At 36.4% G+C, this 27,556-nt stretch overlaps 1 protein-coding gene across 1 annotated transcript in view; it reads left to right on the top strand.

The window, feature by feature from the left end:
* Positions 1 to 3,220: 3,220 nt before the first annotated feature.
* The window catches only part of SUZ12 (SUZ12 polycomb repressive complex 2 subunit), a 2,970,550-nt gene continuing 2,946,214 nt past the window's right edge, over positions 3,221 to 27,556 (top strand). The window contains exon 1 of the mRNA XM_044068039.1: positions 3,221 to 3,867. Within this exon, the coding sequence (XP_043923974.1) occupies positions 3,687 to 3,867 (181 nt within the window). The 5' untranslated portion in view covers positions 3,221 to 3,686. The remainder of the gene's footprint in view (positions 3,868 to 27,556) is intronic.

The following is a 27,556-nucleotide window of genomic DNA, read 5'->3' on the forward strand; positions in this document are numbered from 1 at the left end:
GAATCTTTGTAAATTTCACTCAGAACTCAATGTATAGAATTCCTCCGACCAACTTCCTTTAGTTGCAAACTTATCTCCCACTGAGTGCGTTTGTTAATAGGAAAAAAACAAGGTAATATCTTTGCAGTTGGAAGAGTCTTAAGCATTTTCATAGTTTTGTCTTATTTTTTAATAATATTTGTTTACAAAAAAACTAATTTGTAGCATTAGCCAAAGACATTAATCTAGACATCCACCCTAGTAAAAACAAGTAAAATCATTCTCCAAATTATAGATATAATGTAATCAATACAGTTCTATACCATACCAGTTTTAGTTTTTTTTTTTGAACCTACTGGTGGAAAAACATGAACAAAAATGAGAATACAGATAGAAGAAATATTTATTTATTGGTATTTGTTTCCTGGAAAGTCTGAGCATTGCCCTTTTCAATTGTGACCTGAAGAGAAAAGCTCCATTATACAAACATCATCAACATAATTTGCATTGTTTCTTCATTTACAGTTTCATTCATAGACAGTTCCATTATTTAAACATCCTTGACATCAGTTACATCATTTACAAGCAGTTTTGATTAAAATAACAACAGTTGCACGGGTTGTATATGAATAATCTTTGTTTTAATATAGGAAAGTTTAGTGCAATGTCATCAGTATTCACAGACTGACAGGTTTTACATAAGAGTATTTGTTACTATAAAGACTAGTTCAAAATCTGGGACCTAGGAAGATAAGATAAAGAGCAAGATTAGCCCAAAGAAAGGAAGGGAGGGAAGAGGCTCAATGAAGCTAAAGGAGATAAGGTGACAGAGGATAATACAGTTGTGATAATAATACATTACATTTTGTACATCAGGAAATTCATATAGCCATACTAGTACCAGTTCAACCAGGGATAGTGCAAGTACAGGGCCATTTATCAGGTGCTGCTTCAGTTGGCATTTATAATTTTTCAGGTTGGGATGATTTAGTAGAAACCATATTTTTTTTGTCCCGCAGGAACTTGCAGTCAGTGGCAGTATTGCTGTGAATTCAGCAATTGGTTCATAGTTATTTTGAATGTCATAAAGAAATTTGAACTGTGTACCTTTTCCAGTATGAAATGACATTGACTCAATGGATTTTAATAAAGAAAAAAAAAAGATGAGACTATTGGAACAATGTTTCGATCTATTTTGAAATATGCACTAACTTCAACATTGTCTGAAGAAATGCCAGATGGTACATCCAAAGCACCTGTACTAGAAGATGAGATTCTGATGACACAGGGCTGAAAGATAACAATGAATCATCTCCTATAAGCAGTGAAAATAGGGAAGAGAAGGAAAATGTTAAGAGTCATCGTCAACACGATAAAAAAAATAATGAAAACAATGGAGAAGAAAAAGATGCTAGTAATTACCAAGACTTGGATTACGAAAAGATGAATGATATTTTAGTTTATTCTAAGATTAGTGCTTGGCCAGTACAAGCTCCAGATGACCTGAGAATTAATTTAGTTACGAAGGAGAGTGAAACTCTTTAGAATAAAGACAGACTTTTTTTCTGCAGTGGACACTTAAAAATGTTGTCGCTTTCTAACTCTACTAAGTGAAGACACATTGAGCACTCAAATGGTTTATTTGAAATACAGAAAAAATGTTTATTTTGTTTTTACTGCAGACAGTCTGCAAATTATGAAACAAAACTAGGAGAAAATTACATCATAAACTCCCTGAATGTGAGAACTCTGAACCTCTTATCTCATGCCCAGAAAAATAACTTGACAATAGAACCAAGGTGATCAGATGACAAACAACTGCTCCTGTCTTAAGAAACTGACAGAATGTTATGCAATTGGAGATCTCAATGAAAAAGAGGCCATTGTTATAGAGGGACTTACCTGGTTAACAAAGTGCAAATAAAAGCTGCCATAACATTCTGTGAGCTACACACAAACACAAACTGCTGTGGTCCAGCATTCTCCATTATTGCTACAGTCACTGCCAGAGCAACTTGCGTTAGTAATATGCATGCCATGGTAGTAAAAGCAATTGGTGGAGTTTCTGTGAACATTAGTGAGATTTTTGACAAATTACACTGCACACAAGAGTATTTCCTGGGAAAGATCAATGGATAGTATGTGTATTTCTCAACTGTACAGGATTTTGCAAAGTATCCCGATTTTTATCACACATTTTTGCCCTTTTATCATAAAATATGTTTTTTTCTGGCGAATATTTGGGAACGGAAGTAATTAATGACAAACATCAGAGTTTCAGACTTAAAAAATACATGCTAAATCAAAACTTAATATTCTGTTAACTTTCGCTGTTTAAAAAGCACTATTTAAAAAATATGCCTCTGATTACCAGCTTCCCCCATTATTTTTGCTTTGTCTAGAATTTGTGTGCTAAGCACATTTCTCAACCTCTTACAGCAATAAATATGGACAAAGCCATAAATAAAAGTGGGACAAAGGTCCAAAAATAAGGACAATTTTTAAATATTGCTCTTACAAACTTACAAAGTTGATAGAATAACAGATTTTGCATTAGCATGAATTTTTCTGAAGTATATGAAGTCTGAAACTCAAATGTCTCATTTTTTTCTAATTCCAGTCTTTAATGTTTACCGATAATTTGCTAGAAAACCACAATTTTATGAAAAACGGACCAAAAATATGAGGCCCAAATCTGGACATTCTGCAAAAATCTGTACATTTGAGAAATATGGGCCACCCACTGCTACGAGTTTGAAGGGTATGCTAGGCAACCTACTTCTAAACGCTTTACTGAAAATCAGTCTAGATTGCACACCATCTCCAGAAACATGTTGCGATAAAAACTGCATTAAATTGGCAAGAACTGTTAAATATTTAAAAACAAAACAAAAAAGAAGCCTCAAGGTAAGTGGACTGTAAAAAGAAAGGTAACATGAACATTAAACAAAATTTTTCATTTTTTCTAAATCTATGAACACAATAACAACCGCAGAATCGTGCAGGCAGCACCCTAGTTCTTCAATCATACAGGTGTTCCAAGTAGATAATTGGTATATCCTTTAAAAGTAAACCATTTCTTGTATCCGTAGAAATAAAACTGAAATTACACATTGTAATAAAAATAACATTCAACCATTTCCTCGAACAACGTAGAGCAAGCAACGAATTACCTGGAGTAGAATCCCACAATGCACTCGCGAAATTATTTCCCGCGAAATCAATTCAAAGGAAGAAGGGGCGCGAGGGCTGCCGTTTTGCTCTACCAAACCTTCAGGAACCGTCGTTTTAACTGACATCGAATAGGTCTTATGAAAATTCCCAGAGTTCGCGTCGATACGCTGTTAGCCAATCATGTTGGTAAGGGGTGGAGTGGAGTGGAAGGGGTTCTGTAGGTTGGCGTTTGTTGCACGACGGGACTTGGGAGTTCTGTTTGTCTCGTGTGGAAAGGAAATGTTTTATATTTATTTTAACTATTGTGTTTGTTTTAATTAAAAATACATCACCAGTTAGTAGTTTGGACCATTAAATGTGAAAAACAATATACTAGTGCTTATCGGGTCAACCAAATAAAGCCAATGGATGATTTATTTATTAAAAACACATTGAGAGCCGTAAAAAGGCACCGCTAAATTATATTTATTCTACTCTAATAAAAAGTTTAGTATTTTTAATTAAACATAGTGGACAGGGTTTAGTTCCTCTTGATGGCTCCCCATAAACATAGTGGCGGTAGTTCGGGGTCTGGACCCGGTTCTGGTTTTGTTGGAGTATCAGGCAGTAGATCCGGCGGCCCTTGCTCCGCTTCTACGGCTGTGGTGCCGTTGAAGAAAGCGAAAATGGAACAACTACAGGCCGATCATGAGCTCTTTTTACAGGCCTTTGAAAGTGAGTAAAACCCCGCGTTAGATGAAAACCATATAAGACAGAAATGAATGGCCACTTGCGTGTCTGTTTTTCTCAAGTGGCAGTTGAGTTGCTTAAATGTTATTTAAGCGAGTGTTGTACTTTGAAAATAGTCCAGTTATGTATTGTGTGTATAGTTCAGGTATCTGCTTCTTGTTCTGGTTTAATAGATTGTTTCTTCAGTAGTATTTGTAAAGTAACGGAACCCGATAATTAATGAAATCGACGTAAATGTTAAAAAAATATACAAACAAATTATTCTGGAGTTGCTTTCTGTTTAAACTTCCGGCTCTTCTGAGCTGAAGCTTTTTAATACATTTTTTGTTTTCTGTTTTGGTATAATTTTATTTTGGGTAGCATATTATTTTAATTTAGGAACTAAATTAGATCGTGTCGGCATTATTGTCTTATGGTTAGTTTTTTTTCTTTATTGAGGTGTGATTGTAGAGACTTAGTCCTCATCGTATCACATTTTGATGGTAAGATGTGTATTAACGTGACAGTGTAGTCTGTGGGATTTTAAGTCTGGTGTAGAATGCGGAAGTATCACACTCCAGCAAGCAGAATGACAGTTTAAAAGTTGTTCGGGTCGGTGCATTGAGTGGAGTGGATTTTGTGCAGTAAAATGTGTTTGTTACTAATCACTTGAGTACACGTGTTCCCGGAGACACGCTAGAGGAGGGTGTTTTGGTTAATATATTTAGTGGCTAGTGAATTTTTTAAATATTCTGGCAATTGGTTATTTTTTGTAGTCATAACTGTAGCAATAGTTCATTGGTCAGGTTTTGGGCATTGGGAGGAGAATGTGCCCAATTTGCTATGTCTTCATGATGGGAATGGGGCAGACATGCTTTTATGTAGACAGTGGTAGGGCTGTCCAGCTATTTCAACGTAGATATTAGGGTGCAGCAGAATACAGGTGTGTTGTTTGTAAGAATATGACGTTTTTGCTGTGACAAACTTTAATCACTTTCCTTTATCATGGCTGGAAATGCACTTTCTGTATCCCAGAGGAAGTGTATATTTTGACGGTTGATAGCTAGAACAGATTTTTGTGGAGACCAGGATGAAGTACATAATCCTCTGCATACATATTTTTAACCTTGAATGAACTTTATGTAAATTTTAAATAGTTTAAATGGGCGCACATTTGGACAGTGAGACACTGGCTGTGACTAATGGTTGTACTGGCCTCTGTATGAGTAAGCGTTGTCTGTGCTGACATCACCACCCCTTTTTTCACATTTTCTACATGGGACAGCATATCACATCATGAATGACCATCACCCAGAGCCCGTCATGCTGACCTAAGTAGGTGTGTATTGCCTTGGGAAAAGGTCACTGAGATAAGATTAGGTAGAGATTTTTTTTCTCTTTGTAATAAATTGATAATTACCACATGCCCTTACTGAAGTTTTACACCGCAAGTTGTTGCAGTATAATAAGGAAATGGGAGTGAGCGATTGTGGAATATTATTATTTTCTTGAAACTTTAATACACTTCTCAAGACACATCTGCATACATGTTTGTATGTGTTGGGGAGTGGGGGGGGGCATGCTTTGTCTTCTTCTAGCTTTTCCCGGTTAGGGGTCGCCACAGTGGATCACCTGTCCGCTCATGTTTGGCAGTTGAGTTTTACAGTGTCTAGTTGCCAGCCCGGCGCCCAACCTTCCACAGAAGGTGCACACACATGCACGCACTCGCACCTAGGGCCAATTTAGAGTGTCCAGTCCACCTACAGCATGTCTTTGGGATGTGGGAGGAAACCCACGTGACCACAGGGAGGATATGCAGACTCCGCACAGAAGGCACCCCATCCATGGATCGAACCAGAGAACCTCTGGCTGTGAGGCAACAATGCTAACTGCTGCACCATACTTTGTAATAAATGAAATTTCCTGTATTGTAGGTTTAGAGAACAATTTTTCCAATTCACATGACGTGAATTCTCTGTTATATAGGCTGTTATATTTGTAATTCAAACATACCCTCATATGTTCCATTTACACATCATCCCATTCATTTCATGGGATTCCACAGTTCTTTTAATAAACATATTGACTTATGTTTTTCTTTCGTTTTGAAATACCACTTAAAACTAGTTAAAAGTTATTCAGGCATTTTGCTGGTACACACTACTACTTTAAGATTTTATACGCGTGAGCTGACTGTTCATTGTAACTTTATATGCTAGGTATATTTTGTAACTGTGTTGTGTGTGTTAACATTTGTAATACTGTCATTGCAAGGTGCCGATTCAAATGTATTCCTGGGCTGTGGTTGAAATAGAGGTCCATGTGAATTAGTCCCAATGCACTAGTTAAATGTAAATGTTTACAATGCACTGATCATGTATAAATATATACATCTTGAGGTTTTGTTTTAGTAGTGTGGTGAGGATTACTTTCAGGTTTGTTTTCTTAGTTAACTTGATTTTATTTTGTATAAATGTTTAGATGCAGTTGCATTTCTCTGGCAGTAGCCTTTTCTAGTTGATTGGTTGCAGTTATGATTTATGTTTTCTGTACTAATTTTGTTACTTTCAATTACTAAAGAGATGGGGTCTTTGTGCTGTGATTACTGCAACTGCATTTGTGTGGACAGTGGTTTATTTTTTAAAAATGAATAGATCTTCGAGTTGTGGTGATTAGTGTTTGTGTGGAGTAGTGACATCTAAAAATATCTACAGTATGTACTTTAATTTCATATTCCAGTTAAGTATCTGTAAGTAGACATATGTATGTGTATTGAATAAATATATGCAACCATAATTCATGTATACAGCAAATACACAGTTTTGCATGTTTGATTCTGGTGCCTTATTTATAGAGCACCTTTAATTTTACCACTTTATTTGCTGTGCTTCTATTAGAAAAGGTGCACATTGTACAGTAACTTTTACAGAAACTGTACTGTAGCTACTAACACTGTATTTTTTTTTAATTTGGATCTGGTTCTGAAAATATGCTGTTTATTCTGAGAATCCGTCCCTTTTGGGTGATTAACTCTTGTGCCTTACATTTAAACAAAGATTACTGTGATGTGTAGGAGTACAATTCATAGTTGTTACTTTCCTGCCTTATTCTGTTATATTTGTTCTTGTTTTCATATTTGCTATTTCTTACATGGAGCAGCATCTGTTACATTTGATTTTAATGGAGCTGCTGTGTTTGACAACCTCTACCCCCCAAGGTAGTGCACTAGAGCTATGCTTAATTGCCACTTGTCAGGTCTGACAGATCTACAGTTAATTATTCAGGGTTGTGGTAGAGTGGTCCCAGGCTTTTTTCTGTTTCACTTTTGATGATATTATTATTATGGAGGTTGGTCTTTCTTGAAAAAACATGAATGAGTGAATAAACAAATTTGCCTTGGCACAGTGGTAGATTATCTCAGCGTAGTATTTTTCATATTTCTGAAAATTGTTTCCTTTGACGTTGTTTTCTAAGTAGTGCTTGTGGTCTTAGTTTGTCTCTCATTATTTATAGTGCTGTGTAAGTTCTTAGTATCTTTCCAGGGGAGACCCGAGGTGGTATTTATAGTAGTAGAATAAATTTGGCCAGGGTTTTGGGAGACATCTAATCTTTTCGATAAGTGTTGTGGAATCTTTTACATCCATTTAAACTACCACCAACATGGGGAGATGGTGTCTCAGTTTAGTCAGTCAAATCAAAGTAAACCTTATTTGTCTATCAGATGTACAAAGCAGTGCCAGATGAACGACATTTCGTTGTTTGGTCCCAGTGCAAGACATAACATGTAATTAGAGAAAGAGTAAGAGACATTCACATACAGTAATAATTAGGATACTTGACAAGACATTACCACATATTGGACAATAAGACGTTACAGTGTATACTAGGAGATGTTGCACAGACTAAGAATTCCATTGTAATTTGCTTAAATATTATTTCTATATTAGTGTAACAGGAGTACAACACTCTGCTTATATTGCACTGCTGTGTCAGCAGTCGATCCCCTGGTGTGGAACTGGAACCCACAGCTTCTGCAATTGACGAGTGTGCTGCCTATTTTTTCAATGACACAAGTGCATGTCTGGTAAACAGGAGCCATCTCTTGCTTGCATCTCATATTTTCTTTTTAATTACATGTTTACTAGTTAACAGACATGAACAGATCTACCTAATATTTTCATTAATCTGTTTTAAATTTCTGTATTTTAATGTGTACTCAGTACTGTAAGTGTTTGTGTTGTGCTTTTGTTAAACAGCATGTTGTAAATTTAGTGTCCAGTTTAAAATGGGATGGTGTATTTAAGTCTGGAATGGAAATAGAAGATAATGTTTGTTTCTGTCATGATATGTAATAGTATATGCACCAACTATACTGCTATAATGTTGAAAATTCTAGTTGCTGACAGTTTCTGCAATTTATTTGCATTAACATTGGCATAACACAGTATGAGGATTATGAAGTTCATAATGCTTTTGTGGATTGTACAGGTGTAAACCCTTCCTTTTGTATTTTTTTTTTTTAGCTTTTTGCGGAAACTAGAAAAAAGAAATCTGGGGAAAATACATTTTAGAACAGTTGCTGAAGTTTTTTTTGTTTTTTGAATAATTGTTTGCAGTATTTTTCTAGACGTCGAACAGCAGAAGTTACTTTTCCTGGCACACACACTTCTGAAGTGTGTCTAATTTCTTTATTAATTCCCATTCTCTTTGGGGCAGGTTATGCCTTTAGTAATACTGGGGATTCAAGAATTAAAAACCGTTTAAATGTCCCACTGTATCAGCAAATGTACATATGGTTTAGTTACTTGAATTTAGGGAAAAGGGGGTTTGATTTGGGTTTGAGATTAAAGACTTGTTCAACTTTGTGTAATGCACACAAGAGTAAGTGATGGGGTTTTATGAATAAATGTGAAAAATACATTTCTCTGAAAAAATTAAGTGGCTACCATGCACACATTGAAACTGGTAGCAATTAAAAAAAAAAAAAAAGTCCCTAGCCTCCAACATTTTTAGTATGTATTTGACATTTTTTTTGAAGAACATTGTTTAGAACAAGATTATAAATCTTGCAGTGGAATTCTGTTTAGCTGTTTTACTGTGTTTAACTATCTTTCTTCCTAAATTTGACTCATCATAGTCATTCAGAATTAACTAATCCTATTTAAAATTGTATAGCTGTTTATTTAGGACAAAGGGACACACCAATCTACCTTTTTAACACACATTACAATCACTCATTGTACTTATAAGGTTTATTTAGAAAGAAATATTTGTCAAATGTTAAGGCAAAATGCTTGCTTAAATGTGTGATGCAGAGCACTGGATGCAGCTGTTTTAAGGCTTCACATGTATCCAATTTCTGGACTGCATTCATGATTAAGGAGTTTGGTTACAGTGCAGGCTAATAAAAATTTTATTTTGTTTATGTTTGAGTGTTTGTATAACATTATCTGTACTAGCTATACTGTATGAAAAAGTCTGACTAGTGTGTAAAATTGTAGTTTCCTTCAGTGTCGCACTTTGACTACTAAAAATGTTAAGAGAATAATAGTTATACAAAATAACACTTCCTCCTGATGTAAGTGCAGCTGCAATAGTTGTCTGTACAGTCATAGGAAATTAACTTTACATTTTTTTTGAAATATGTTAAAGTAAATATCAAATTCACAAGTTTGGTAAAGACATAGAAGCCCTGCATACATGGGGAATGTGCATCTCCAGGGGTCATATTTGAAAAGAAACTGGTTTAAGAAACCAGCAATGGAAAAAAAAATGATTTAAATTTGTTCTTTTAAGAACAAAAATAGTTAAAATCTTGGTATTTTTCAAAAGACCAATTTACTGTCATTCCCATTATACATTTAAGTCTTAATTGTTTTGCAAATTTGGTAAAAAAATTCCATGGTATTTTTAAACCTAGTTTTGGACTATAAATACTGTGTGGTATATTGTACACCACATTTTTTGTCATTTTAGGTGGACAGTATAGTTGCATTTGGTATTTTTCTCATTTTAACAGTTTAGTACCATTTTTGGTTCCTAATGTTTTTCAGTTTTAGTAGTTTTTAATTATTCTTTTTAGAACATCCTGCAAATAAACTGTTTTTCTTGGAAGTAATGGGTAATTGATGTAAAACACATTTTTATTTGAAATGGTGATATTTCCATTAGACTAGTTAATCTACTTGCATCAAACAATTATTCATGGTTACTGTTAAAGTAATTCTCATTAATATTTTTGTCTTGGAAATATATGTATAAAAACGGTAAAGTGTAGCTAATTTTACAAAATCTACAGACTCTGTAAGAATACTCTGGCTGTACAGTGTAGAGCTGAACTGGGTAAGAGCGTGTTAAACGTGTTTATTTTAAAATATTGCACAAAAAACATCCATAGCACCTAATTTTGTTACTGTTTCATTTGTTACTTTCCGACATTTAAGTAAGCCTCTTTGTAAATCAGGAATTCATTGTTGCATGTGAACAACTAAAGCTTGTATTTTCTACACATAATGACTGGCAAATTTAATTAAGTGACCCAAATAGCCAAGGTGGCTGTGCTGGCTAAGACGCATTTGTTTCATACACGTTGATTTTAGTGTAGAAATCTGTTTCCTGCTTTTAATGCATGTGCTTGTGTGAGCATTTAAACTTGTGAAAAATATACCTAAACACAAACTGAAAGTTTTCTTGGTCATGTTTTTGCTTTTGCTGCCCTTGATTCCTTTTGTATTTGAATCTTTGATGTCTGGTCTTGAAATATATAGTTTTGAAAATGACCACAGGAAGCCGTTTGGAATCTAGGTGGTTAATGTCTGCCCCAGGCAGGCATGTTTGCATACTTAAGCTGTTTAGAGATGATGGCTTGACAACTGTTTTGTTTACTGTCTATATCGCAGCAAAACTGACAAAATATTATGTGGGAAAGCAGGATGCTGTTTACTTCACAAGCAAAACAAATTAAGTGCATAAATCTGAAAAGATTGTTTTGGAAACTGGAAATAACTGGCATTGGAGCTTTTCTTTCCTCTTGGATGTGATCACGGTGGTTTAATGTTCCTAAACTACTGTTGTGGTCTGTCGGTTGACTTTCTCTAATGTTTTGTATTTGTGTGTTTAATAGTGGGTTGGTGTTGCAGCTTGTAGATTTTTAAGATGCAAGTATGGAGATGGCAGAAATGTGTTTTAAAACTGGCTATGATGGAAATAAAAGTATAGCTTGACTAACTTTGTTTAACGAAATTATCGCTGGAATCCTCTTGAAATTTGGTCCATATCCATTTTTGCACGTTATAGAATTGTAAAATATGCTATAATACTGAAAAATACAGTTTAGGTAAAAGATATGTGAAATAGTTTATTATGTAGTTTTTGAAAATGTAGATTGGTGGAAAATGTTTTGAAATATATAGTGTGTAAACAATATTTTCCTTTAATGTGCATGTCTTTGAATATTGATTATGTTTGAGTTTGAGAATTATTCACTATGTATACTGTCACTGTTAAGGAAGAAACATTTTCAAATTGCCTTGACACTAAAAAGGGTAACTGTGTATGAAATTCTTAAAACTGTTTGTTTCCGAACCCGATTAGTGACTTGCTCTAATGTGTTCTCTTTTCAGACATAACCTGAGCCTAGTGACAGAACTGCTTTGTGTTTATGTAATAAGTAATATATATAACCTGAGCCAAGTGGCAGAATTACCTTGTGCGTATGTAATAAGCAGTATAGTAGTGGCAAAGGAGTAGCCTTATGCATACTGTTAAACCAGGTTTAGTCAGTAGAGAGTTTACAGATTTTGCTGTAGCCTGTGTGGTAGCTGAAATAGATAAATCAACAGGTATGTATTTTTTCTATTTAGTCTTTTGTAACTTAATCCTTGTTAGTTTAATTTTTAACATCTATTATCAACCATCAAGCATCCTTCTGTTTGAGCCATTTTTTCCCTGTTTCACCTTTGCTAGTACTAGGGTGATTGTAGAAGGGCTGTCATCGTAGGTGTCAACTGTCAAGATTTTTGCAGAATGTCCAGGTGTTTGCTTTATATTTTTGGTCTATTCCACATAAAACCAGTGCTTTTCTGGCAAATAAGTAAGGACTCAACTAATGATAGACATTCAAGATTAGGATTTCATATCATTCAGAAAATGCATGGTAAAACACAACCTTTTTTATTCTAGCGACTTTCTAAGTTTATATGAGCAATAATAAAAAAAAATGTCTGTTTTTGGGCCTTTGTTCCCCTCGTTATTTTTGGCTTTGCCTAGATTTCTTGTCCTAAGAAGTTGATAGGTATGGCTGTCATCCAGATAGCCATAAGCTTTGGGTTCCATTTTCCTGTGACCTGCAGAGTCCTCCATGCAACCCGAGTAAGCGAAAATCCCACAGTGCAGTCCCTGTACACATTTTCACTTGTGCCAGATGGTCTGTGCCTGCTCTGGCATGCTGGCTGCGCATTCATTATTTTTTCCTGTCCGTTATGCTATGATTTTTTTCTCGACGTCCTCTTTCGGCTTTTTCTCGGTTAGGGGTCGCCACAGCGAATCACCTGTCCGCTCTTGATTGGCAATGGAGTTTTACAGTGTAGAGTTGCCAGCCCGGCGCCCAACCTTCCACAGAAGGCGCACATATGCGCACACTCACACCTAGGGCAAATTTAGTGTGTCCAATCCACCTAGAGCATGTCTTTGGGATGTGGGAGGAAACCCACGTGACCACAGGGATAACATGCAGACTCCGCAAATAAGGCACCCCAGCCGAGAATCGAACCGGAGAACCTCTTGCTGTGATGCAGCAATACTAACCACTGCACCACCGTGGCCGCCCAAAAATGTTCGTCTTCATGTGGGCTGTCCTGCTATCTCTTCTTGAATAGCCATGCTGGCAGTGACTGCTCACCTCCAATCTGCATTGATGCCAGGTCATTTGGGTTGCAGTCAGTCGGGGCTTTCAGTGTGTCATGAAGCTGACAAACGCATTTGAGTCATAATAGGAATAGTATTAATTTACCTGTATGCATAGTCTTTTGATTGTATTTTGCAGTTTTGTTAGTTGCATGGTAGTTAATCGGATAAAAAATGTAGATGGCGTAGATGACGAGTAATATTCAGGAAAGTGTTGCTCAGGGGTAAGTGATTTGACCAAGGAGGGAGGTGGGGGATGTGGAAGTAGGACTTGAGAAATGGGTTGTGTGCAGTAACATCTTTTGATAGCAATGGGAAGGACTGGTATGCATCACACAAGAAACAAGATATCACTGCACCAATTTCCTACTGTAATGAGAACTTGTTTTGAATCCCAGAACTACTGCTGATGGATTATGAACATTAGAAATCAAAGGGACTGATGTTTATAAAGAGTGCAACAGTTAAGTGATTGTGTACATTGGTCAGTGGTTAATTCTTTCTTTATTCTGTAATTTGTAGTGCTTTGTGGCTAGTCCATGGCTGAAACAGTCAGTCATTTGACCAGGCCATTCCCCAGTTAGATGTAAAAAAAAAAGTAAATATGTGTCATGAGTTAGAAAACAATACATACTTGGAATAGTATCACACTACTAAAGTATTAGTTCAGCAGCTGTGTTTTTGATATTACATTTGCAGCTGTACCACATGAGTTACTTTTTGTGTGGGTGCTCCCTCACAGTTAAGTATGCAAGAGCTGTGCTTGTACATTTCAACATTGCTATTCAAATCTATTTAACTTTTGTTTTTGCTGTGATTTTGTAATTGCAAATGAATGTTACCGTGTCTTAGTGTATAATTTTAGTTCTGCTTGCACATGCACTTCAAAGTGATGAATCTTGCTAATGTTTTGTCTGACCAGTGTGTTGCACAATGAGAATTTATATACAGTTCTTTAACATGTCTTAACCTTTTATTTTTAAGACTTGGCCCAATCAGTAGTTCATAGGTTCATAACCAGTAGTGTTTGTACAAACTTAATTTTTGTTACCTGAAGTAGTACTTGGGTGAGTAATCTATCTGTATGTTGATATGGCCAAGAAATTAACTTATTAAATATTTATTACTTTTTTATTTAATTTATTTTCATTTGTTAACTTGGGTCGAATGCTAATTGTGAAGGACCATTTTCAGGCTCAACCCAGGAGAATGAAATGGGCAGAAGTTAAAGCTGGCGTTTTATTTTTTCAAAAGGATGCATGGGTAATGAGAAAATAAAAATGATTTATTGGCAAGCTGTCTGTGCTGTCACTAAACATACAAATTTAACTAGAAAAGCAATAATAACATATAACTTGAAAAGATAAATACGGGATGGATTTGTTTTTAAAAATCACCTTTTGTAGCAGCTATCATGTCATCAGCATTTTTTCTGGTTTTGTTGAACAGTATTTCTAACTGAGTATACCCCCAAAATAGTTAGACAGCAGGGCACTTATCTACCCAGCCTTGAAGGATCTCCAACTCTCCCAACAGTTCATGGGGCTTGCACTTTGGCAGCAAGAGATCTCTGAGCACCTCCAATTCTATATTTTTTTTTCATATGGAGCTCCTGTCAAGCTGTTGTTGAGCTTCATCTTCTTCAAAGCCTGGCACAATTTAAGTCTTCCATAAATATTTCCATCTTTCTAAACTCATGATTATTACCCAAATGCTCCCCTATTTTCTATTTTAACTCTGTGCATTTGTTTCTTTTCCTGCTCTGCAATTCCCCTTATTCTGAAATACTTTTAACCGTTAGCCTGTCAACTATTAATTAACCATATCTCTTTCTCTATTTGTACCCTATTTTCAGCACTGTTTTCATTTTATCACGCTCACTAGCTATCCCTTCTGAAGAAATTTCTATTTTTTTTTTTTTTTTTTTACTGTAATCATTTCTACTACACATTGCTTGAATTCATCCCTATTTAACAAGTAGACTGGAAAGTGGCAGTGCCTAATTTTTCTTCATTACTCTGCATTTTTTTTTTTAATCTTTGATTTTGTCGCATGCTCTGAAATTGTTATTGGATGTGTGTCCTAAGTTTTTATGCTCCTGTGAAATCTAAATTATCTCCTGTCTAGCCTGTTGTACCTTGGGGAATAATATGTAAATTCTGTCAGAGTTCCTACTGCTGAATTCATGTCTTCTATACGAAATAACAAGAATCCACGAGGTCACAAGCTGGATACCAAATATATAAAATTTATTAAGCGCTCTTCAGAGTTGATGCCACCACCAGTCCAGGATTAAATGACATGGTTTCCCTCATTAGTTATTTAAAGTTAAAAGCTGATTTTTTTATTGTAGAGAGGTGTATATTGACATGCCTGGCGTGTTATTGTTAATCTTTATTAATGTGTTTAACATATTGAACTTATAGGAATTACTGTATCTTATTGTACATTATTCCCTGTAGTCTCAACCAGTATTTTATGTACAGATTTACTCAACTTGACCACAGTTACTATATTCAACGTATATATTTTTTGTAGTTCTATTGTATTTTTATACATCCTTTGGAAGTAAGGTTTTATATTCAAGGGAGTCTGTTTCTTTAAGTAATCCATGAAGCTCATTACAGATCAATTTGTGTTAATTGATTGCATTATAAATATGATTTCTAAGAGAGTCGGTGTTATTATGAGGAAGTAATTGTGTAATACTTGACGAAAGCGCTTAATAAATTTTATATATTTGGTATCCAGCTCGTGCCCTTGTGGATTCTTGTTACTTGGTATTTTGTGGTTCGGTTTGGTATGGATCTTAGCACGCGGAGCGGGCACCAAAGACACGCATGAGGAGTTAACCTCGGCCATACATAAACTTTCTGAACTTATTGGAGTGTTCAAGAACCAAATTACGGGTTTGGGACATGAGTTAGATTGCCTAGCCGGCGATTTTAATCGCCCCTCATTGACACAGGCTACAGTGTCTCAGGACTCCCTTTTCACTATACCACCGGGGCAAGGCAGCCCAAATCGGCAAGGAAGTAATGCCATAACAGACATTAGTGGGGTTACACCACATGGAATTTCCGTTACAAATGTTACAACACAAAATAGTCAGACCCAGGGTAATGGAGATGTACGGCACGTCCTAGACAACGGTTTAATTTAACAGATTGGTGAAACCCAGTTGTGTCATTATCCAAATGGAAAACAGAAACTTGAGCCAAGATACTGTAAATTCCATATTAAAGAATTTAGAATGACAGTTTAAAAATAAAAAATGAAAAAAAATTGCAAAATAGAAAACCAGTACCCGAGGGAATGTTTGAAACGAGACCAAGTCCCTAAAGGTTTAAGGTACCTGCGTTTTCCAAATGGCATAACAAATGGCTCTGAGTTACACAAAAACTTGGTTACATTGTTTAACTGACAAGGCTGTGAATTACTGCAGGTATTAATAAGGGACAATGATAAGAAATTTGATGCATTATAAAACTGAGTAAACTAGATGCTGTTTTGAAAAAGGACATGGATTTTTGTACTATTCACAAAGAATACAATGCAGTGTTTGTCAATTTTGATAAGATTGTTGAGAAAATTAAAGTAAAAAAAACTGGACAGGGATGCCAAGGATTATGAAGCAGGTTCTGCCTATCCCTTGGTTTCTAGTGGCATTAAAAACAATGTGCAGACTAATTCTAACATGAATAATGGTGTTTTTGAGGAATTAGCAGATGACCTACAACTTAGTTGGGTTAACAACTCTGGTCCCATCCCTTTAGGACAACCCCGAAGTAGATCGGAGAGGATCCAAAAACAAAGGTACAATCACAGGACAGGAGGCAATCCAGTGTAAGTTACCAGGGGGATCATCACCATCCACCCCGGGAGGGGGAGACTGGTGAACTGGGAACAGACCAGGTAATGCAAGTTATAGATACTAATAATTGTACTAGTGACATTGCCATTATATTGAATGACCACAACAATTTTAAAATTTACAATTTAAGTGGTGTGTAAGTCACTAAAGAATGGGCAAATCTTTTCCAGAAAGGGTTAAATTTTGTTCCTTTCAAAAAATTCAACATGGGAAAACCCCTATTAGATGTCATGCTTTATACCAGAAAGTTGAATTTGAATGTAACCTTGAGTGAAACCGGGAACAATAATAATTACTATGTTGGATGTAAAAAAAATAAGCTCCTATAACCCCCATTACATCCCACCTTAGTTATTTCAAGGTAATTGCATGAAAGAAATCGGGGATTTATCTAGGAGAAAAGACAATACTAGACTGTTTAATTTAACTGAGGAAGAGATTACCCTTCTTAACAACATTTCTAACAATAGACAGATGAGTCATGAAACCTGACAAGGGGGGTGGATTGGTTGTTACGGACCAAGAGAGGGTACATTGAATGCATGTTAGAACATCATCTTGGTGATGGATATGTGCAAATATCCCGCAGTGAACTAAACATTGCTTATAGACATGTTGATATGATCCTAACTGATTTACTTCGTAATGACGAGATATCTGAGGAAGATTTGAATTTTTGTACACAGAAACATCCCAGGAAGATTTTAATTTTTGTACACAGAAACATCCCAGGATCCCAACTATTTTTGGGATCACAAAGATATTTCCCACTTTCCAGTAAGACCTGTAGTGGATGCAAAAGGTTCGAAGACCATCAGCATTGCTAAATTCCTGGACCATAAGTTAAACAACTGTTTTAAGTTCATTCACTCATATTATTCAAGACTCATGGGACTGTCTTAAGAAAATTAAGCAGGAAATTTATTGTAGCAATATTATCTTTACCACAATTGATATTAAAGATTTATTCAGTGTCATTCCACACAGGGAAGGCATTTAATTTTTTATGATTTTTTTTTTTTGTGCCAGTACATGTCATTTCCCCACACACATACTTACACTTAAGACTGTAATTGAATTAGGTTTAGAAAACAGTTTTCTGACTTTTGAAGGACATCTTTTTTTAAACAAAGATCGGGTATAGCAATGGGGGCAGCCTGTGCACCAATTTTTGCCAACATTGTCCTGACTCAGTGGGAATGGTCACAAGTGTTTACATCAGGAGGGATGTCGTATTGTAGTTTTTATGGACCGTTATCTGGATGACATCTGTATTTTTTGGACTGGGAACCAGGAGCAGTTGGCAGAATTTTTATTTTCTTAATTCTAGTACTACCTTTTTGAAATTCACCATGGTGACATACTGAATCCATTGGCTATCTGTATATACAGATTTGTAAGGATTTTGTGAACAATCGGTTTTGTTCAACTATTTTCAGGAAACCTGCATACTCTTTAACACCCTTATCCATTTTGAGAGCGGGCATCCCCTACATCAAAAACGATCAATAGTTAAAGGGCAGGGGGTGAGATTGGCCCACATGCTCAGAATTGACTACTTTTATAAAGAAAGGGATGTTTTATTGAGTGTGTTTGTAAAGAGGGGTTACCCTGGAAACTTTGTAAAACCATTACTAGATGAAGTAACCAAAAAGAGTGGATGGTTATTTATATCCTTTGTTAGGTTTAGACATCTCTAGACTCTGTGCACCTATGGAAAACAGTGTTCTGACAACTGCTCCATTTAAATATGGATTGATTCTTACATATACTCCACAATTCCCCTTGACTCAGGACATTATAGTCAAAAATTGGTTTATACGTAGGAGTGAAGAGACTATTGGGTGGAAGGTAGGCGACGCCCCATTGTAGTATACAAAAAGGACACTAGTGTTAAGAACCTTTTAGAAATTAAGGGTAAGAACACTAAATTTGGCACTGGGAAAATGACTAAATGTGGTCATTGCACCCAATGTAAACACATTTTGGAGGGAGAGAGTTTTTATTGATGGTTATGGTTGGGTGAGTTTCAACCAGAGAAACAACTGTGGGACCAAATAAGTGGTATACGCAGCTGTATGCCAGACTTGTTCTGGGTTTTATGTTGGGGAAAACCAAGAATGCCTGCAGGACACGTATTTATCAGCACACGTATGACATATCGAAAGGAAATTTCAAAAATGCATTAGCAAAACATGTCAACACCTTTCCAGGTCATCATTTTAAGTTTACCGTTTTGGAACGGTTGGCTGTGGATGAGAGAGGTGGACCTACTGATTGGGTCCTAGAATTTAAAGAATTATTATGGCAACTGAGAGTTAATGCCACCACCAGTCCAGGACTAAATGACATGGTTTCCCTCACTAGTTATTTAAAGTTAAAAGCTGATTTTTTTTTTTTTTATTCTAGAGAGGTGTATATATTGACATGCCTGGCGTATTATTGTTGACCTTTATTAATGTGTTTAACATATTGAACTTGTAGGAATTACTGGATCTTATTGTACATTATTCTCTCTACTCTCAATCAGTATTTTTATGTACAGACTTACTCACCACTTGACAACGGTTATTATATATATTTTTTGTAGTTCTGTTATATTTTTAAGTATTTATATTCAAGGGAGTCTGTTTTTTTTTAAGTATTCCATAAAGCACATTACAGATTGTGTTAATTGATTGCATTATAAATATGATCTCTAAGAGTCAGTGTTATTCTGAGGAAGTCATTTTGTAATACTTGATGAAAGCGCTTAATAAATTTTATATATTTGGTATCCAGCTCATGCCCTCGTGGATTCTTGTTCCTTGGTATTTTGTGGTTCGGTCTTCTATACGAAATGTTTTCTTAAATTTCTTCAGAAATGTACCCTCTTATTTTTCTCCCTTCTAAGTTCACCTGAAACAGCCTCATTCTTGCAAATCAAGTTCCTCTGTCCACATGTAAACAATATTCCCTAATGAAAGCTTATTAGTCCTTTGCCAGTAGCCCCGTACTACCACAAATCTAACATTATCTTTTTATTTTCTTCTCTCTTATCACTATTGGAGTGCCTCTAGCAATCTGTATTACTTCTCTCTTTCCTTTGTGTCTGATTATTCTGCTTAGTATTTGTCCTGAAATCCTTTTTCTTTTGTCAAATTCAAATGCACGCTTCTTTTTCAAATGTATTTTCTACAGCATTACTATTTGCAGTCTGCATTTCTTAATATAATTTAATATTCTTTTTTGTCTGTAACTGTAAGGTCATTTGTATTCTACACCGTATGGATTAAAAGGTATTTTTCCTGCATTTTATGCAGTTTTCTCCTCTCAGTTTTAACCTATGTCATGTTTTTCGAGCCTTAATATTTTCAAAACACCCCATCCCTTACTTAGTTTTGTGTATTTGCTGTATGTACATCTTCAAACAATTTAACCCTCTGGAGAGGAATAGTTGACTGATGCACCCTCAGGCATTAACTAATGTAAAATTATGGTTACCCATGCAAAAGTGCATGTTACAGCCTATGTTCCCTCTTAAATTGATTTGCTGTCTGTCCTTTTCTTATCTCTTCCCCTCCCATATGAGGAAACAGCTTGTATGCTTTCAGAAGGTAACTTTTAGCTCTTAAGAAAAGTGCACTAGTTACCATTAAGCAAAACTACATTATGCACTATTCTGTTAAGTATTAACTTTGCTGGGGAGTGTACTAGCTCTTATTTCACTTCCCATGATTTCAGACTTTATTTTTTTTACTGCTGCTTGCCATTGTACCTTTTTAAATTTTGCATTTCCCTCCTTATAGAATGTTCAGAACAGTTCAACTCCACTTAAAAGTAGTAAGCAGTAAGAAAAAGACAACTAACCACTCTACAGGTGGCATTAAGGAATCTTTGCAAATTTCATTTGAACACAATGTACACAATTCCCCTGGCCAACTGCTTTCAGCAGCAGATTTCATGTCTCCCACCAAAAACTTTTGCTGATGGAAAAAACGCCACACCATCATCTTTGTAGATGCAAGAAACACCATTTTTCATGCCTTGCATACATTTTTATACACCTTTTTATTAAATTATCATTTAAAACATTAACAATACAAGTTAGCAGAAAAAACATCTTTATATAGGGCGGGCAAACTCAATCTGGAGTATCTGGGAGAGGGGTATTGTGGGTAGGTTCTTAGCTGAGAGTTTTTGGCTTGCGCGAGCTGGGAAACGGCCGTATCGTTCCGAGGACTGAACAGAGTTAACAGTAAAGAATGAATTAAGATCTACAACTCAGATGGAACGTTATGGTAAGACTTCTTTTTATAGTTATGCAATATTTTATATGCTCTAATTATTATTTTTTTTTTAATGGCCGGTTCTGTTTTAGATTCTACCAAAAACTCTACCAGTGCTGGCCTTTCGTTTACAACCCCCTATTTCTTTTTGCGTACACTCTGATATCAGTCCTTAATAGGGAAGACTGTCTCTAACCTGAGTCCAAATAAATTCTTGACCTCTTCCCATTCTAGTCTTTCTCTTCCCTCTCTAGTTATTTGCTCCCAATACCTTGGTTCCTTTGCCAGTTTCCTCCAATAAATTCTGGCCCAGTCTTGCTTATTGTGTATATCCCTAATTGCAGTCATCCCTATTGGCAGAATCTCCTTTTTCCATTCCAGTGTTGGCTTAGTTCTTAGAAAACTTTCTGCTACTTCATGGAACTAACATTCTGTATGATTATTTTGTTCTCCATAAAGGCCTGCATCCGAAATCCCAGTCTCTCCTTGTTTCTTGAGCTTCCCCCCTGTTTCAGCATCATTCCGTTCCACTTAGTTTTCTGCTTGTGCTATGTATAGGTGCCTTAACTGTGTAGCTTTGAAAATAAAAACACTCCTCAAATTGGGTAATCTCAAGCCCCGGCCGCCCTGTTCTTTGAAAAAATCATCTTCTCCCACTTAACTCTTGCTGTCTTCCCTTCCCTGATAAAGTCATTCAGCTCTTTATTAATTGCTGTCCACAACTTCTCCTCTTGCTGATAAAAATGTGCCTGACCTGTGTATAAGACTAAAGGGACTGAAAACATTTTGACTGCTTGCATCTTACTGTTCATATAACAAGGCTTCCATTTTCTCAGCTTTGTGTTATCTTTTGTTTAGTCTTTGTCCACACATCCTTAGCTGCCACACCAGAATCCTTTTAATCCATACTCCTAAATATTTCATGTTACTATGTCCGCATAAATACCGATATTGCTGAACCAGTTTGTGTGCGAGTACATAATTTACCGCTATTGCCTTTTTTTTTTTTTTTTTTTTTTTTTTTATATCTTCATTAATTTTGCATCCAGAAAAGATTTGGAACGGTTTGAAAATGTTCACAACACTGTAATCGCTTTTTGGTTTTGTCATACAGCCAGTTTTTCTTGACTACCATACAAATTATATCCTTCAATTTCTGAGCCTCTTATTTTCTTTGCCAGTGGTTCTAAATATAATGCAAATAAAAAAGGGGAAGGAGGATTTTCCTGCTTGGTTCCTTTGCTCAAGCAGAAGTTCAGAGGGGACACCACCCACTTTAATTTTCACCTCTGATCCCTTGTATATCTTCTTAATCAGCCTTATAATTTTTATTGTGAAATGCAAATGCTTTCATTGCCCTGCTCATAAAGTCCCAGCTTACTCTATCAAATGCTTTCCCTGCATCAAGCCACACCAACAACGTTATCTTATGTTCTGCTTCACAGTAGATCATCAGTATTCTGTTAATGTCAAATGTTTGCCTCCCCTCCACAAAACCACATTGATCATATCTATCAATTTTGGCATTCCTTTTGTCATTCTTTTAACCATTATAAACATGAGCACTTTATAATCATGGTTTAGTATTGAAATGAGCTTGTGTGAAGCTGGGTCTAATGGATCTTTACCTTCTTTGGGTATTATAGCTACCACTGCTTTCTTCCAGGATGTTTGTACTTCTCTTAAAATACTGTTAAAACTTTCCAGATCTTTCAGTTTTTCCCTCATAGCTTCCCAACTTCCACAGGAATACCATCTGTTCCTGGGGACTTGCATGTAGATTGGTTATACGGCACACTTTTTATCAGCGCTCCTCCTGTCCTAACAGTTAGTAATTGAGTATACTTAGTTCTTCCATAAACATTTCCATTTATATCTTTTCTTGATTTACATATTACTGTGCTTTGTACAGACTTTCATAGAATTTTCAAAATATTTCAAATACTTCTACAGGATCTCTTGTTACCATCCTTGTTATAGGTTCCCTAAGCTTGGCGACGGCCCTTTCTACTTTGTTGCCTGAGTCATTGTGTCTTGTACTCTGCTTCTATCTTGAATCATCGTCCTGGTAATGTTGTCCAATTTTTCCCTCCCCTCTTCAAAACCAATTTGAACCATGTGTCCATTTTGGCAGTACTGTAGTCATTCTCTTGATTAATATAGATATACATGTTGTGTAATCTTGTTCAAAATTGAGAGTAGTTTATATAAAGTTGGAGTTAAAAGCTGTTTGAGGTCCCTGTACTACTCAAAGAAGACCGCTGTCTTCCAAGATGCTGGTACTGACTTTCCTTTTTAAAAATATCTTTGACTAAAACCTTCCAGATCTTTAGCAGTTCCCCCTCCAGACTTCCCCCAGGAATACCATCTGTTCTCGGACATGTTCTTGTTGATCATAAATAATTTTTATCTCATCCCCTCCTATTGTAGCTATTGACTCTTGGGCTTCCGTTTCCTGTAAAATTGGACTTGTTTGCATTCCATAAGTTAGTGCCATTTGTGTCTTTTCATGGTTCCCATATTCTCCTGTTGTATACAGATTTCCATAGACTTTCCAAAATGTCTCCAGCACCTCTATATGGTTCCCTGGATATTTTTCTAGTCATGTGCTCCATAAAGTTGGTGACACCAGTTTGCTTCCTGTTACCCAAGTTGTTTTACTAATAGTTTTGTGCTCTGCGGTTATTGAAAAATACATGCTTAATAGTTAGCTTTCTAAACTTGTGCTTGTTGTCCAAAAACTCCCCTTTTCCGTTTAAGCACTCGCCAGTCACTCTTGATATGCAAGATTCCTCTCTCTCTTCAGTAATCCCTCTAAATATTTGTATTTTTCCTCTATTGTTCTCAGTTATTTCTACATTATTTTTAAATTTTATTTCCATTTTATCTACCTTCCTCCACGTCTCTTCTAAAGAAATTTTGTAAGTTCACTAGCAAGTTTCAAATTCTTTCCACAACCCATTCCATAAAATCCTCTCTCTGCCCTATATACATAGTCTTTCTTGGTGCAAGGTTTAGATGTAGTTTATTGGATATATTTCAAAGCCTTCAATTGACTATTCATGTGCCTGGAAAATGTGGTTTCTGTCCTGTCTATCTCTAATAATTGTACTTTAGGGAATAAAATATAAAACCTGTATGCATTCCTGCCCGTTTCACGTTTTCTTTTCCAAATATTGTTATAGGTGTCTTCACAAATCAACCCTTTTGTTAGATTTTTCCCTTCTAGGTCCCCCGTTGCATTTTCACTATTAGATACCAGATTGCAGTCAGTGAATAATCTTTATTGGAAACTTAATTATCTCTCAGATAATTCTCAACTTCCTTAATAGTAGTTTTAGGTGGAATATAAATTCATTTCAGTGAAAATCCTCCTTCCTCTGCAGTAACCCCTTATCACACATCTGCTGTTGTCTTTTCTCCCCATTTTATCAGTGTTGGAGCCCTAACTACAGTTAGTGTTATTACTCCTCATTTACTTTGTCCCTCTGCCGAATGTTGTTGTCTTTTGGCTTTTCCTGGTTAGGGGTCGTCACAGTGGAACTCTGGTCCGCTAATGATTGGCAGTAGATTTTGACCAACGCCAAGGTGCCAGCTCGGTGTTCAACCTTCAACGAAGGCACGTCCATTTACACATGTCTTTCGAACGCCCCACTGCCTAATAACAGTTGTAAAATCCTTTCTTTGCCAGATTCACGTTTGTTTTTCTCTCCTGTAGCATTATTTGCATCCTACATTTCTTAATGTACGTCAATACCATGTCTCCTTGTCCATACATACAATGCCACTCCCATTCCATGATGCAGTTGGCAAGATGGTCATTCTTGTATAAACAAAAGATTTTTCAGAATAACTTTCTTTATACAGTGGTTTTGAAAGACATAAAACCAAGCCACATGCTTTAAATCTGAGGTACAGATTTGCTTCCTTCATTTTTATTAATACATTTACAGTTTCGTTAAGGCCAGGGAACAAGTTGCCCTCACTCTAAATTGCCAGCACACTTTTTTGATTTACCGCAAGATATTTACGTTCTGCTGTGACGTTACATAATCTGTTTGGTCTTGCACAAAGAAAATTTCTTAAAGTTTGGTTCAATTTTTAGAATGTTTTACATAGTGCATTTTAGGCCTTTTCTTGCTGATAGCTAGTACATGCTCATATGTTCTTTTGTATTTAGTTTGACCTATGCAGTATGCTTCTCTTTGACACAACTAGCAACTTGAGCAATTCTGTTGATGTGGTAGGTATGAGGAGGCTTGGCCACAATTTTTTTTTGTCATCATTAATGTAAAGGCCGTTGGATATGTATTTGAATTGTTTACAAAATACACATGCAGAAATGGCAGTCCTTCTCACATTAGAGCTGCTGTTCATTTTTTAATTTATCTTTAAGGTTAACCTTTATTTTGCAAGTAGAGTAAGGTTTACCTCCTGTGTAATTCATTCCTTCAGCATTTCCTATGAATATGTTCTAGTTGGAAATTAATAAATTTTTTATTGTGTGAATTCCAGGCCAAAGGGATGTATTTATCCTTCCATTCTCTTAACTCTCCCTCTATCCTCTGATCTGTGATTTGGTATTGGCTTACCTTATGTCTGCATTTTTTTATCTCCTTTAAAATTAGTCTATATGCCATGTGTTATCTAAACACATTTCTTTCCAAGACTGTAATCTTTGACAAACACTGTATTTGTTGTTAACCTAACACCCTTGTAGCCTGCTGTTTAATAATCTGTTCTTTTGATGAGATGTTTCTTAGTTTGAGAACTCGGATGGATAAATAAAAGATCACACGGCACTTTTTGAAAAAGAGTAAAAGAACAGGGGAAGATCATACTACACTTATAGAAAAAGATTGTGTGGGAGGGTCCCCATTGCCCTTGATAAATTTTCCATGGTCAGAATGAGTACCACTTTTGGTCTACTCTGAAACGAGGCCATTAGCCAAGTGGGATCAGCATGTTCAAAATATAAATAAAATACATTATCTGTCTAGTGATGAGCGCTAGCATGTAAATATGTTGAATGTGGGTTTTGTTTCTTTTTAGATTGTCCATTTTCGTGTTCTTACTAGTGGTAGCATTTAAAATAATGATACTTTTTCTGACAAGACACCTGAAAACACCAGGTTAGTTGTGGACTTAACATATGCGAACAAGTCTATATATCTAAGATAGTTAGTTTGTTTTTTTTAATAGGTCATTCTAAGTTATTTTTCATATGAAATTAATACCAGGTTAGTGAAAGTGGGAGCTACTGCTGCCCCATTTTTATACTACAAATGTGGTGAAATCTACCATTGGAGCATAAGTAAGTATTTATTTAGCATGATCTAGAAGTACTCAAATTACATTGTGTTTAATAATCTCAAAATAGAGGTAAGTGGAGTAACCTTGCTCTGTCTCTAATCCTTTATTCTTGGTGATGACACTGTATAGGTCCTTAATATCCAGTGCAACTACCTAGTCATTTGGTTTGACTACATATTTCATCTGTTCCAAAATACCACTTAAACTTGATAAGGAACATCAGTTCTCATTAATAACCTGTCAAAGTAGCTGTAAGGTTTGTCCTTAAAACTGTACTCTGCTCTTTGGTTATAAACTTCAAAAAATGATAGATCTGGAGTAGGGACTTCATTTGTCAGCAACCTTTGTGTCTCTGATCCGAGCTGGCAACTTATTATACAGCTATGGATCCGAGCTCATCCCCTCACCCATAATCCCCTGCCAACCCCAAATGACCTCAGATCTAGTTTGCCGCTCTTACGTGTGACAGCTGGATATTGAGCTCCTGGCATTTTTCAGATAAGTGACTTTGTTCTGGTCAAATTAGTGTAATTTTTCATTGTTTAAACAGTGTGTGTGTGTGTGTGTGTGTGTGTGTGTGTTAGGTTTCCCTTTTTGTTTTGTTAATTCTTAAATTTTTAGGGTTAACCCTCCCCTCGCTGGTCGTTAGCGTGTGTGTGTTGCTTGCGTTTGGGGCCTAGCGTGCTTGTGTAGTTTTAGTTTGGGTTATGTCAGACGCCCCAAAACCAATCTTCTCCAAGTGCACAGAGTGTGGCCATAAGCTCTCTCCAGCAGATGGCCACACTCTGTGTGTTCGGTGCCTTGGGGTTGAACACCTGTCCTCGGGATGTCCCACTTGTGCAGCGTTTAAACCCAGGGCACTGAAGGAGCGGAGGTCTAAGCTGATCCTGGCGGGACTTCTGCCCTGGATTCTGCTTCAGCCTCCGCTACTCCTGTGGCACCTCCTCAGCCTGTGGTGGTGGCCACTCCTGCCCCCCTTCGCCCGGCCGGGATTCAAACTCCCGCTAAGGCGCCAGAGGACAGGGAGGCCAGGAGGGAGAAACTAAGGGAGAAGCACCACAAGTGGCGGGCCGAGGCCTCCGCTTCGGCACCCCCCCCCCCAGCTAAGCAGTCTTCTCCCTCCACGACTTCTAGGTCTCCTCCTCCTCGGCTCTGATCATCGGTTTATACTAGGCTATCTGCCCTAAGGCATTTATAAGCCTAGCCCAAAGTTTTGTGGCTTACGCCACCCCTTATATGAAAAAATACTGTGCCCATTAGTTTGTTGTGCCTCTGTCCAGCAGTGACAAAGAGATGATTCCCGGGGTAAACCTACGATCTCCCATCCACAGGTCAA

Source organism: Protopterus annectens, chromosome 4.part0, assembly GCF_019279795.1.
Source record: "Protopterus annectens isolate FY-2018-M chromosome 4.part0, PAN1.0, whole genome shotgun sequence".
NCBI classification, from domain to species: domain Eukaryota; kingdom Metazoa; phylum Chordata; order Ceratodontiformes; family Protopteridae; genus Protopterus; species Protopterus annectens.